Source organism: Pungitius pungitius, chromosome 21 (assembly GCF_949316345.1).
Source record: "Pungitius pungitius chromosome 21, fPunPun2.1, whole genome shotgun sequence".
NCBI lineage: Eukaryota > Metazoa > Chordata > Actinopteri > Perciformes > Gasterosteidae > Pungitius > Pungitius pungitius.
This window is the reverse complement of record NC_084920.1, coordinates 126,667-141,471: the sequence shown is the minus strand read 5'-3', so window position 1 is coordinate 141,471 and position 14,805 is coordinate 126,667. Positions and strand designations below refer to the sequence as shown.

At 40.8% G+C, this 14,805-nt stretch overlaps 1 protein-coding gene across 1 annotated transcript in view; it reads right to left on the bottom strand.

Moving 5' to 3' along the window:
- LOC119213395 (transcription factor COE3-like) overlaps positions 1–13,451 on the bottom strand; it is a 33,765-nt gene extending 20,314 nt beyond the window's left edge. The window contains exons 1-8 of the mRNA XM_037464652.2: positions 12,752–13,451; positions 10,934–11,090; positions 10,594–10,657; positions 8,728–8,783; positions 7,668–7,741; positions 6,986–7,054; positions 996–1,077; positions 166–283 (exon numbers count right to left, since the gene is read on the bottom strand). Coding sequence (XP_037320549.1) covers positions 166–283; positions 996–1,077; positions 6,986–7,054; positions 7,668–7,741; positions 8,728–8,783; positions 10,594–10,657; positions 10,934–11,090; positions 12,752–12,876 — 745 coding nt within the window. The 5' untranslated portion in view covers positions 12,877–13,451. The remainder of the gene's footprint in view (positions 1–165; positions 284–995; positions 1,078–6,985; positions 7,055–7,667; positions 7,742–8,727; positions 8,784–10,593; positions 10,658–10,933; positions 11,091–12,751) is intronic.
- Between the last annotated feature and the right edge of the window lie 1,354 nt (positions 13,452–14,805).

The following is a 14,805-nucleotide window of genomic DNA, read 5'->3' as shown; positions in this document are numbered from 1 at the left end:
CCACACAGTATTTATTTGATCTCACTGTGTATTCTTCATTTTGTTTGAAAGACCCTTGCTGACTTTCCTTTGGCTTTAACTTCATGGTAATAACACAGAATTTTGAAAGAGCCAATGTGGTTCTGTCGTGTTCTGGTTCTCTACCACGAGAACAAAGCTCCGTACCTTCAGACGGGTCCAGTCTCCTTGCTCGGCGGCCATGTTTGGAGTTGTTGTGTACAAACATGTTATCGGAGACGGCGAGAACATGACCATCAACGTTCACTGTCGTAGAAACGACCACCTGTACACACAGAGAGAATTCATGAAATCTGTATTAGTTAATGACGAATCATGTTTCAAACAACAAAAATCAATATTTAAACATTTCAAATGAAATAAAATGAATAACATTTGAATGAACATAGGCGGGTTTCAATCCGTCACTCTGTCTTTAGCGCCGTATCTCTGTGTGAAACAACATCCATCATTCCGGTTGCCATGGTAAGGTGGTTGCCGTTGATCCATGGCAACAGAGCAGAAGGTCGCAAGAGTGCGAGTAGAGGTGTCCTCTCTGTTGCCATGGAATCAAACCAGCAAATCCTTCACGCTGCTTTCAGCACGACAACCACAGACAGGTCTGGAGGCTTTCCCCAACGTCACCTGTCCCACCTATCTGTTTAGTACCTCTAGCACATCCTCCCCAGGCTCTGTCACCTTGGGTGTTCTTATTCTTCTGCTGGTTTAACTGGACTTGGTTAGGTGTGTGTGAATTATATTATAAATATCTTTTTTCAGTTTTAAGTTTTTTGTAACTTTAAAGAAGAATTTAAAAAGGGAGACACAAACAAGCAGACACACACACACACAGACAGTTTCCCATCTTCCTCCCATATTATTTCTCTAAAGCAATAAGCCTCTGGCTGCTCCGCTGCAATGCATTATGGGTACAGCAGGTCCTCTAAAGCCATGTCCTGCCCTTTGGGGAGATGAATTCATAAATGTGTGTGTGTTACCTGGAACCTCCTCATATCTCGTGGGTTCCCAGCGTTCTTCAGACAGTTCTGGTTACACTTTAAGAAGAACTTCAGGAAGAACCTGAACACAAACAGAAGATCATCAGGAATCATTATCATAATTATACTCAAACACATCAGCGGTAAACACACAGAGGTAAACACAGACATACAGGCAGAAACACACTGAGATGGGCGGAGAGACAGCTCTGTCCAGCGATGTTTATCATGGTGTCTCTGCAGTATTGATTACCCAGCATGCCTTGCTGTTGATCTCTAATGAGCAAAGGGACAAAGTTCTGACGCCAAAACACACAACAGCTGCTCTTCAAACAAATCTAGATTCTACGGTAGACCTTCAAGTCTGAACAGATGAAATTATTATTTTATTTTTTTCAATTTCTAAAAGAAACATTCCCGTTGAAACCTTTTCCACATTTCAATTCCTCTTTTTTATTCTCACAACCAAAGTTTATTCATGTTCTTCGACTCAGCAAAATCTGTGAGCTTTATCGTTGCGGTAACCAGTGAAAATATGTTAACAATACACATAATAACAAAAAGTTATCAACACTTTCCTGTCATTGTCTCCTCCTTCTCCCCTCTTCTCTCCTCCTTTCTTTTCATCCTCTCATCTTTTCTTCTTAGTTGTATCTACCTTGTCTCCTTTCAGCACCTCCTTTGCATTCTCTTGATTATTTCTTCCTCTTTCGTATTTTTCTTTCTTTCCTCCCCCTTCTGGTTTCATCCCTTGTTTCCTATTTCCTCTCCTATATTTTTTCCTCCTCCTCCAAACGATCAAGGTCATAAATCTACACGTCAAACAGATTAAGTGTTCAATTTGTTATGTGATAAGAGCAAGGACAGGCTAAACACACACACACACACACACACACTATGCCTGCTCATATTTACGAGGTGGAAATGAGAATATATCACATGTCCATAACGAGGAGAAAATAAAAGTCACAAAGACACAAACTAAACACACTCTCTGACATACACTCACTGACACACACACACACACACACATAGACACACACGCACACACAGAAACACACACAAGAACAAGAAAAAGTGCAATTTCATCAAATAAGCCAATTTACAACTTGTTATAGATAAGAGCCATTGTGAGTACAAATTAAGTGCAACAATTTGTTAGCGTTTTTAGTCGAGGTATAGTCTGAAGAGGTGTGTCTCCACGCACACACACAGACACAAATGCACCCACTCATTCATCTGTTCTTGATAATTATGATGAATCAGTTCAACTCAACCTTTGACCTCAGCTGTAATTGGAGACTAGATAAGTCAGGTGGCCGTGTAACCTCAACATGTTCTTAATGTGTTTAAAACGTGTTCTAAGCATGTTCATGCCTGATTCTAAATCAGGAATCAGGAAAAGTTTATTGCCATTATATGTTAGACATACATGGAATTTGACTTGGCAGTTGGTGCATGACGGAAGACAGTACAATAATGACAACGTAGTTCAGCAATAAGATAAAAATATAATAAAATATATGCTATGGGTTAGTACGCTAAAGCTATGGGTTAGTAAGTTGAAATAATGATACAAATTAAAAATAAGAATAAAGATGAAGTGCACCAGCTAAACATAAAGTGACATGTGAAAGTGACAAAGTGAATGTACATGGGAGTGAGAGTCAGTCAGGGGGGGCCACGGGCTCTGTTGATGAGCCTGACTGCCGAAGGGAAGAAACTGTTCGTGTGGCGGGAGGTCTTAGTCCTGATGGACCTCAACCTCTTGCCGGATGGAAGGGGCAAAAACAGTTAATGCCCGGGGTGAGAGGGGTCGGCTACAATCTTTCGAGCCCGCTTCAAATGTGTTCTAAATGTGTCCTCACCATGTCAGGAACGCAATAGCAGGACGAGAACCAGGGTTTCTATGCAAAAATAACTTGTAATCAAATTGATGCATGGACAGAAGCAGGCACAAGGCCAGGAAATACACAGGAAAAACGCCGTGCCCAGATACACTCAATAACAGACGAAACAACATGAGATAAAGGACAAATGTGGCCTAAATACACTAGGAAGATTCAGGGGTTTGAACACGGGAGGGAAGAATTAGGGCTAGGCAGGAGAAGACGAGGGACATAAAAACTGACCAGGGGAGGAAGTGAAGCTAAACTAGGGAAATGAGACGAAGAAAAATACTGAAACAACCCAAACATCGTGAGACACCATAGACAGTCCAGTCCATGGCCCGATGGACTCCAGTCGCATAGAGTTTGAGGCCTGGTGAACTTGTGCACTGTGGACAGGGAGCATGAATATAATCAGATATGTGAAAATGTGTTCACTTGAACATGGCGAGAGTGGAAATCTAATAGCAGTGCTTGTGTGAGTGTGTGTGTGTGTTTGTATTTGTTTGGATGTGTTTGGGCCTGTCGGTCTAATTATAACAAAATACTGGACAGGCTTTCTGCTAATTAAATTTAGTGGATGATTTGAACATAGGGCTAATTTGGAGGTGTTATGACTAACACACACACACAAACACTAACCCTAACCCTAACCCTATGTCTTGATGGCATCTTCTGTCTGTGGACCCCAACTCTCACTGGAGCGGTTGGGATGAGGATTAGCACCTCTAAATCTGAGGCCATGGTTCTCAGCAGGAAACCAATGGATTACCTACTCCAGGTAAGGAATGTGTCCTTATTCCAAGTGAAGGAGTACCTCGGAGACTTGTTCACGAGTCAGGGGAAGATGGAGTGTGAGTTTGGCAGGAGAATCAGAAGAGGGGTGGTATTGCACTAGCTTGTTGTGGCGAAAAGAGAGCTGAGCCGGAAGGCAAAGCTCTCGATCTACCATTCAATCTTCGTTCCTACCCTCACCTATGGTCATGAAGGATGGGTCGAAGTATGACCGAAAGAACTAGGTCACAGGTACAAGCGGCCGAAATGGGTTTCCTCAGGAGAGTGGCTGGCGTCTCCCTTAGAGATAGGGTAAAAAGCTCAGCCTTTTCTTGAGGAGCTCTGAGTAGAGCCGCTGCTCCTTTGTGTTGAAAGGAGCCAGTTGAGGTAGTTTGGGCATCTGGTAAGGATGCCAACTGGGCGCCTCCCTAGGGAGGTGTTCCAGGCATGTCTAGGTGGGAACAGGCCCCGGGGAAGACCCAGGACTAGGTGGGGAGATTATATCTCTGTACTGGCCTAGGAACGTCTTGGGATCTCCCAGTCAGAGCTGGTAGATGTGGCCCAGGAAAGGGAAGTTTGGGATCCCCTGTTGGAGCTGTTGCCCCCACGACCCGACCGCGGATAAGCAGTTGAAGATGGATGGATGGATGGATGGATTGATGGATGGATTCAGATTTAAGAAGCTGACATGGATAAAACACAGATTTGATCTGACTGCAGACAGACCAGTTCAAAGTGAGCGACTTTGACATTTTAATGCTGAACAACTTAATGTCAGCTGTCAATCACTGCTGTCACACAAACACTCGCTCTATCAGACGCACACACACAGGCTTAGACACACACATACTTGCTCAGACACACACACACTTACACACATACTCACACAGACACACATACAGACATATACTTGCTTACACACACAGACTCAGACACTCACACAGAGGTTTCTACAGGTCTGGAGAGTCGTGTTGGTTGGACTATCTGATGTAAAGGGGAGGAGGAGGAAGTTCAATGAGATAATGAGTCCATCATCTCTCCCTGTTCATGTTACAGTGAATAAAACTCGGCTTCTGTTTTTTATCCCAGTGAGGAGGCAGACCTTATTCTTATTCTTTCTCCTCTTCGTACACTAGATCCCACAAATGACTGCAGCATGTGATGAAGTCTTCGTCAATCAAACACATGAGGTGGTTATTTGTATGTTACTAATAGATCAAGAAATAGCAAAACAACAGTAATTCATTATGTCTGCTTCTTTTAGCTACACTATTTAATATCATAAAAATCAACACAATTCCAAAGAATCTCACTTAAAGGAAGTTATAGTTTGTAAAATAAAAAAATAAATAGCCGAGAACATGATTGAGAGCCTTAGTGTGTCACCAAAACCTTTAGAGGACCATTGAGAACCTTGAGGAACCCCAGAACTAGTTAGTGGAGGATCTCCTTCTCTTCATTGTCTATCTGTGTAACGACTTCAGGCAGGAACCAAGGAGGTGATACAAATTATATTATTTGTTACTAATAATCAGATGGTGCTCATCATGCTGAACTGGACCAATCCCAGGCCAGCCCAGTTTCAACCAATCAGCTAGTACCTATTCCTATGAGCCCTCATCTTAATAAAGCCGATTCTCTTCTCATATCAAGTCTTTTCTCGTTAAGATTGATGGACAGAAACAGAAAGATATTTTAAAAGATTTTTTTTTTTTACAGATTTATAAATACATTTATTATCACAAATGAAACCTCCTATGGTGTCTGAATAGATCACTTTTTGTGCAGGGGTCACCCTGCTCTGTGTTTTATTCAGCTACACTTCTTCTATTGACTTCCATTCATACATTTAACATTTATCCAGCTCCGGGCCCTTTGGGGCCTCAAACATTTTTCTGCTGTCAGTCAACCTAAAACCCGGTAATGAGATTCCTGAGAGGGAGATCACAGCCACGGCACCAAATGACTGACAGCACACTGTTTTTCCACAATGCAACGCTGCAGACAGCGACGCCCACGGACAGGAGAGTGTACCCCAAAGGTTCTCACATGTAAAGTTCAGAGAGTTGGCCGGTCCTCGGATGGGGGGCTAGATCCCCATGATGAAAAGTTTTGGCACCCCTGCCCTAACAGATAACGCTTAGCTCTTACGCACTATGCCTCTTTCTTAGGGTCTCTCTCTGACATGTTCCTCTTCATTGCACACCGGCAAAATATGGGAGACCTTCGCATCATGCATTTCACCAGGGATTGGGATGGGTCTGTAATATTGCAAAGTCTCATTTCTAAGAGGCTGCAGAAGTCACTGCCCTCCTCCATCCAATTTCATCAATCCATCATAGAGTAATTGATCCATCCTTCTCCCCTCCTTATCTCCTTCCCTCCCTCCTTACCTGTACCCAATCCATCCTCCCATGGTTTTACCAGCCCCTTTCAGAAAGGAAGAGGGGTGGGAGGGATAAATAATCCATGGCGAAATAGGAGGAGAGGTGGTAAAAAGAGAAGAGTGTGATTCCTCAAGGGAGAAGAGAGAGGAGGGCAGAAGAGGGGGAGGAGGTAGAGTAAAAAAGATGTAAGGAGAAGGGAGAAGGAGGGGGAGGAGGCAGGGTAAACTATTAGATGAAAGGAGGAAGAGAGGAGAAGGAGGAGGAACAGTGTCCGCAACCTTTTTTACAGAGGCTGCTGTCAATGTTCGTTAATCTTACTACACCTGCTCCAACAACTCCTCTGTGAGAGCTCCTCCTTCTGCATCTCCTCCAACAACTATGAGAGTGCTCCTCCTCCTGCACTTCCTCCAAAAAGTTGCATGACAAAAGGTAGACTTCTTTTTTACTTTTGAACGGACAACAACATAGGTGCGTGGGTATGTGTGTTTGTTTGTGTGTTTTACACATAGGGAACAAGCTTCGGTGTCAGACAGTGTTTTATAAACACAGATTCATGTATCACTTTGGAATTATAGTAACACATACACACTTTGACAACCAAACTGCACATTGGAAATATGTTACTATGAAAAAATGTGTGTGAGAGAGCATGACATCAATATATATCACTGCTTGATAACACTGCACTGCACTGTAAAAACAAATTTTGGAGGGTAGTAATTATAACCCATGTTGTTTTGTTGTTAATTCTGTTTTCTGTTGGGATTCCCAGAGCTCTTTAACCTAATTTATTTTGGTGTATTTTAGTTGAAAAACGTAGGTATGCTTTACTTTAAAAATGTGGTGCAATCTTCTCAAACAAACCCAGTGCAATTTGTTACCTCGCATTTATTTAGTAGATTATATAGGTTGTGTTTTGTGTGTGTGTGTGTGTGTGTACCTGTCAATTATGACGGGGTCTGATGGCGTCTCGTTCCTGTTCCCACAGCTCTTCTTATCACAGCAGCGACTGAAACAGACACAAAACAATGTCATCATAGTTTATCTTTGTTCATAAAGACTCAGCACTTCCTTGTTGTTACAGTACACAGGTAGTACACGTTGTGAAGGTACTAGAGGTACCTGAAGTACACTGAAGAACACTGGGTACTACAGGGAGTAAGGTAAGTTTATTTGTCTCACATTTCAACATCATTACAATTCAAAGTGCTTCTTATAAAACCATTAACTAATGAACCATCAAAACAAAAGAAATATTAAAAGCAATTAAGACTATTGATTGAAATTCCATAATTAACATAATAAACACACTTAAAATAGAATATTTGTTGCAGTGCAGTTTATAAATAATAAATAAATAGTAATAAATTAAAGGAATGCAGGAAGAGTCTGACTTTGGACTGATTTAGGTATCCCAGGACCAAGGGTACTACCTGAACCCTTTTCTACTATACAGGCAGTACAGGTACCACAGTACACACATAAAACAGGTTATTGTAGTACAGGAACTAAAGGTTAAGGTACTTACAAGAACTTTAAAACACCTGTGTCTTTGACTGAAGGGTTCAAAGTCACAGTCGGTGGCATGCATTGTGATGGTATAATCAGGGTGGAGTTCATACCTGCACATGATCTCATGAGTCAGCAGAACTCGGCACATCTCTGGATTCTTATCCTGTCCTTCATAGATGATTGCCTGAAACAGAGAGAAACACACACAGGTGTGCTTCGTGTCCATAATGTTTCAGCGCACATTGTTGAAACATCTCACTGAGTAGTGGTTATCAGATATGAGCGGACAGGAATCAAACATGTAACATTCGCAACCAAACATCTGGAGTTGAACATCTGGAGCCAAACATCTGAATCTTAAATTTCTGGAACCAAACATTCACAACCAAACCTCTGGATCCAGATGCGGAGGGGGGGGGTTAAAAGTTGGCCAGGAGTTGCTGTCAGACAAGTCCAGGTGCGTTGCTCACTCAAATTATCGCACATTTTAACCAGTCAGTGGCCTACTTACTACTACTAAACACCCTTAACATTATGTGGAATGATTACAAAGAAGTTTCAACGTTTTTTCATTTGGATCCTCAATTTCAAACATATAGAATAAAATGATACTGGCCATTGTAACACTCCAGGTAGTTTTCTAGATGAATATGCTTCTCTCTGGGCTAGTATCAGATGGTTATACGTATATCTAACGCCTTAAGAAATGAATGTCAGAAGAGAAAGAACCAACAGTAAAGACACTGGAATCAGAGGGTAGAATTAGTATGAGCTATACTGTGAAAAGGAACAGAAAAGAACATGTGTGAACATCCGTGGTATCAGTAGTGTTAAAGGTGCATAACAATAAGTTGTATTTCCACTCCATGGTTTCCCAAGTGACAGTCGGTGTACTTATGATAGACATATGATATAACTGTACCGTGGACCAAACACCTAAAACAAAGTTTTAGGTTTAGACTGTTGATTAAAAATGTGTTATAAATAAAATCTGTTGTTGTTATTATTAAAAAAGTAAAGAAGATGGAAACCATGAGTGTGAATAGAGATCGCAAGATTTAACGTTATCTGTGAAGCAGAGAAAATAGGTGGGTACAGAGACAAGATATTGTCTTTCACCAATACATTTCCTGTCTACTTCCTGACGTCCTGTTTATTTTGATTTTGTACCTGCTTTGTCATGGAGTCAATCAGACGGACGTAGAGATCTTGTTCTGTTCTCACTCCTGAAAACAAAATAATTATTATCATTATTGTTAATATATTTATATAATTATTAATAGCAAAATCATCAGTCATTTTTAATTCCATTATAATAGGATTATTATGTATTTGTCAGTATCATAATACTATTGTAAACATTATATTGTTGGAAAGCTGCTAAAGCACGACTATTTCTACTGTTAGTATTTTCAGAAATTTAAAATAAATTTATTTCAGGTTTTAGCTTACTTGCTTTCAGCCTTCTAACGCATTTTCTGAAGGATGGATTTTTTTGTAGTTATTTTTTCTTCTTTTTCTTTCTTCCGAACGGATATTGAACTACTTTCAACTATTAAAATATGTTCAAATATTTAAAAATTCATTGTTTTCAGGACATTCCTCCTTTTAACTCTTATGCTTGAATTAATATAAATCAAATTCATAAACTTTTTTAACATGGTTTTCCAATGGAGCTTTTTTTTTAATGCTTGAACTTCTTAAATTTTCAAATTGTCCTTCCTCAATCTTTGAGCTATAGCCACCATTTGAACATTAAAAAAGCCTACATTTTAAAAGATAATCGGCTTTTTTATATCTATTTGATAACACTCTTCAATATTACTGATTATTTATTATGAGTTTTTCAGCATCTGGACTCCCCAGGAACCTACACCATGATCCTGTTTTTTGGACTTCAGCTCTGTCTTCAACACCATCATCGCGTCTCAGCCAGGACAAACTCTCTCAGCTGCACGTGCCCGACTCCACATGCAAGTGGATCCCTGACGTCCTGACTTCCTGTCCTGCCTCTCGGTCCATCAGCACAGGTTCCCCCCAAGGCTTCGTTCTTTCCCCTCTGCTCTTCTCCCTGTACACCAACAGCTGCACCTCCAGTCACCTGTCCGTCAAGCTCCTAAAGTTTGCGGATGACACCACCCTCAGTCCGCCTACAGGTGGGAGTGTGACCGTCTGCTGACCTGGAGGTCAACCCTGCTGCCATCTTTGGCAGCTGAAGAATTTAAACCTGCCAAAGACAATGATGGTGCACTTCTACACGGCCATCATGGAGTCCATCCTCTGCTCCTCCATCACTGTGTGGTACGCTGCAGCCACAGCCAAGGACAAGGACAAGGGCAGTCTGCAGCGTGTCATCCGCTCTGCAGAGAGGATGATTCGCTGCAGTCTGCTGTCTCTTCAGGACTTGTTCACTAGTAAGATTCTAGTAAGATTGTAGCCAACCCCTCTCACCCCGGACATAAACTGTTTGTGCCCCTTCCATCCGGCAGGAGGCTGAGGTCCATCACGACTAAGACCTCCCGCCACACTAAAAGTTTCATCCTGTCAGCAGTCAGGCTCATCAACAGAGCCCGGGGCCCCCCCTGACTGACTCTTCACACTCCACATGTACATACACTTTGTCACTTTCACTTGTCACTTTCTGTTAGCTGGTACACTTTATCTATCATTTTAATCTTTATTTCTTAACTTAACTAACCCATAGCTTTAGCAAACTAACCCATAGCATATATTTTATTATATTTTTACCTTATTCCTGCACTACGTTGTCTGTTGTCACATTGTCGTACTGTCTGCCGTCCAACCGCCAAGTCAAATTCCATGTATGTCTGACATATTATGGCAATAATAATACGATTCCTGATCCTGATTCCTGAACAATATTACTGTTATTCTTACTTAATATTAATATTATTATTGTCCTTTGGATTTGATTTGATTCATGTTGATCATCATGCAATCAATAATAATTATAATATTATAATAATAATAATTTCACACATTGGAATTAGTTCTGTGAAGAACAAGCGCACCCACCATTACTGAAGAGCAGCTGGAGCCTGTAGTGAATGCCGTTGTTGGTTTTCTCTCCACTCGGCTCCTGAAAACAAAATAAAATAAAACTATCAATATTAGTATTAATAGATGTAAAACTCCTCAGGGTGTCTTTGGTTTCTTTGCCCTGACTGTTTGACACCATGTGACCTGTGTGACCCCTGGTGTAAGGGTGTGTCTTTTTTTTCTTTGTCTGTCATTGCTCAGACATGTGGACCTGAGCTCAGGGGTGAGTTGTTTTCCATTCTGGCTTCTCCCTCCTGGAGCTTTGTTGGTTTTGAGCATAAGGTGGGTTTGATTCCGGCTCCGGCTCCACCCTCACCTTCTCTTTCTCCACAAAATTGACGTATGCCGTGCGTTCGATCTCCACCGGTTGGCCCTGCCGGTCGTACAGCGCCAGCACAAAGTGGAAGAAATTGGACTTCCTCAGGTTGGAGGGAGGCTGCTTCTCAAAGTGAGCGCGCGCCAACCCCACCCCGCTAGGAGGAGACAAACAGCAGGGTGAGACACGAAATCCAACACACCCAATATCAATATGAAATGTGGGAAGTATAAGGAAAAGGTGACGATTTCTTTTGAAGGTTTTTTTTTTTTAATCACAATTGCGATTATTAATAAGAAGAATAAGAATTAATAATGCTATCAAAAAATATAAAAAGGCTTTAAATGTTTACTTCTTTCACCCCAAAGGAAAAAAAAATATTATTGTTGTTATTATTATTTATTAACATGTTTCAGAGGTTTCTAGAATCCAGGTGTCACATTAGAAACCTGACTCCGCCCACATCAATATGAAATGTGAAACATTGAATCAAGGATTCAGAGTTAACGCCTCATTTGACCCGAAGCAGTGTTGCACTGGGTTCTAAAATAAACGCTCCTCAGAAGGAAAGACCCAAAATCCAACATGTAATTAGAGACAGACTTTCTGCCATGCTTATAAAATTATACTCATAAAAATTACGATTATAATTTAGCGCTTAACAAAGTAAAACATATAGAATATTTTCACATTAGATGAGAAAGAAGTAATGATTCAAAGAAAAGGAAATATTTTTCAGTGACCCGCCGCTTCAGACTTTAACCTCCAACAACACTTGAACACATGAATAAATATTCATAACGCAGTTTTGACCTGAATAATATTTACATTCTGTTGAATATAAACAAATGAGAGAAAAAGAAGAAGACCTAAAACACAGAATATCAAATATGTGGAATAGAGTTGATGTATAAATAAATGTTCTTGACGGCTTCAGGACACAGACCATCGAAGAAGATTCTATACTTAAATATGTAATATAAAATGTATGTTAGGAATTAACTTTCATCTGAGAGTGCTTTTATTTTATACTGCTGATTCTTGTAATTACTACATTTAAACATTTAATAAGAATAACAGAAATCTAAACTGTTACAGTCCAGAGATTTACCACAACCTTCATTGAATATTAACGTTTTAAAAATGGACCCTTATGTGATTATTAATAGTTTTTATTTCATATTGCACATGTGAATATTCTTTTATTTTATTATTTAGAGCCAATTGAAATCATTTCACAATTAAGAATAAAACAGAAGTTTTATTGAATCTGTAACATTTATTCTGTTCAGCTTTACTATAATTATATATATATATATATATATATATAAAGTAGTATAGTATTAGTATGTGGTATTAATAAATACTAATTATGCTTTGACTTTAGAAGTTAATTTATTATTAAACTACTAGTTTAAACATATCTTCATTTGTAAACATTTCATGCACGTCTGACCTTTAGCAACCTACAACATGGTGTTAAATAAAGTGGATTTATTATTATTCACTATAAATGTCCCACAGTGATATTAACTTCTCATATGGGACATTCATCTGTTTCTTTCTTCTTTTTGATTTTAAACTTGATTCAGGAAAATGTGATTTGACTCGCTATTAATAAAAGGAGATTTTTTTTGATTGACAACAAGTAAAATAATAAATAATACAATTAATACAATGTTGTATCAAATGAATGAGAAAAAAAGTGATTTTTTTTAGTTTAATCAGAAATACATTGAATTTATGATGTAAATGGTGCCGCTGAGCGGCTGTCAGTCTGCTGGGACTACATCTCCCACAATCCCCCTGGGTTTTTACCTCTGAGCCGCCGTGTTGGCGTCCACCACGCCGTTCGAGTGCATCCAGGAGCGCACCGCCAGCGGCTCCTCCTTCAGGCCCGCTGTGGCCCCGCGGGGGAGGCTGCTGTCCTGGAGGCTGAACATCTTCGGGCCCAAGGGGAAGAAGGAGGAGGGGGGGGGGAGAAGGAGGAGAAGTAGGAGGAGAAGGAGGAGGTGGAGACAGAGAAGGATAAGGAAAAGAGAAGAAGAGGGAGGAGAAGGATAAAAAAAAAGTCCAGCAGAAACAAAAAGCTGCTTCAGACAATTTATTCACAACTTTCCTCCTTTTCACGTTTCATCGAACTTTCAACTGAGCGACAAAGATTTCCTCTTTTTTAAAAAGACTTTTTCTAATTATTGGCTGCTGTGGTGAAACCCAGTTTGAAGTTGGAGGATGAGGAGGAGGAAAAAATAAAATCCTCAGAGGACCAAAAATGAGAAGAAGAAAAGAGGCAAGTCAGGACGGAGAATTGGAAGCGAGGAAAGTGCCTTTTTTCTTTTCCCCAAAGACAGGAGGAGACAGCAGAAGAGAGGAGGAGAGAGCCGAAGAGAGATGAAGAGAGGCGGAGACAGGTGCTATGATAGAGGGATGAGGAGCAGAGGAGAAACTCTCAGCCCTGCGGCCCCACAGGACTGAACGCCAAAACCCCAAAACCCCACGGGTCTTCCTCCAAGCTGCTGACGACATCACTGGCAGGGGCGGAGCCTGACCATATAAGGACAGCAGAGGTGAGAGGGGTGTGTGTGAGGAGGAAGAGAGAAAGAGAAGAGGGGGGCTTCAACCAACCAACCAGAAAGTCTCTCTCTCTCTCTCTCTCTCTCTCAGAATTGGACTCTGACCTGGTTCCAGTTGTGGTCGGTTCCTTCTACCTCTCAAGGATTTAAAGGTACAGTACTCTCCATCCTGGGGGGGAAGCCGTTGAGGAATCTCTGATGACATCACCAATAGGTGGCGCTCTGCCACACCTGAAAGAAAGAAACATTATTATCATAGAAACATCCATCGTTTCAGATTTGATGTTGAGCTGAACAGAAAAAGTTGATGATTTTCATGTTTTGACTTTCACTGGATGATTAATGTGACTTACAGGCAGGAAGTGAGACAGGTTTTCAGAGTAACAGCGCTCTTCTGCTCTGGGAGAGAAGGCCTCCAAGGGGAGGACCGAGGAGATGAAAAACATCAAGATGAGAAATGACAGCGAGAGAAGAGGAGGAGAGAGAAGAGAGGAGGGGAAGAGGAAAGGAAGAGAAATTAAGAGACGAACATTGTAGTGGTTTAGAAAATAAAGGAACCGGGAACAAGAAAGGAAACAGTAAGAAAAATAAAAGCAAGTAAAAAAAGAAAAAGAAGTACAGGAGGGGAAGAGGAAAGGAAGAGAAATTAAGAGACGAACATTGTAGTGGTTTAGAAAATAAAGGAACCGGGAACAAGAAAGGAAACAGTAAGAAAAATAAAAGCAAGTAAAAAAAGAAAAAGAAGTACAGGAGGGGAAGGAGGAAGTCAATGAGGAGGAGAGGCGTCTCGATGAAGATCTGGTGAGTGAACGTCCTGCAGACTTTTTCATTCTCCACATTTTTACAGATGCAGAAATTGAAAGAGATCTATAATTCTAAATATAATGATATGATAATAACATCAATAATCAGACTTTGTATCGATCACACTGCTGCTCTTTTTCTCTAATAAAAAGCTGATAATTCAATTTAAATGGACAAATAAATCAGCTGTCTAAAGGAGGACGTCTGATGGAAAGCGCTGGAGGGGGAGTGGTGGGGAGGAAGGGGGGAGGAGGGAGGAGGAAGCCTTAGCAATCTGGTTTCCAAATGAGGCCTCCTTCTTATGGGACAAATCCCCGGTGTGCAGGGGGGGAGGCTGAGGAGGGGTGAGGGAAGCGGGGGGGCAGAGGGAGGGCGGACGGGGCTGCGGTAACGGACACAACCTTTTTTTCCTCCCCCATCAGTTTAAAATGTAATTTGGATTTAAAATCAAACTTTTTTTGTTTATCACATTAAACATTTCATTTTTTTATGTAT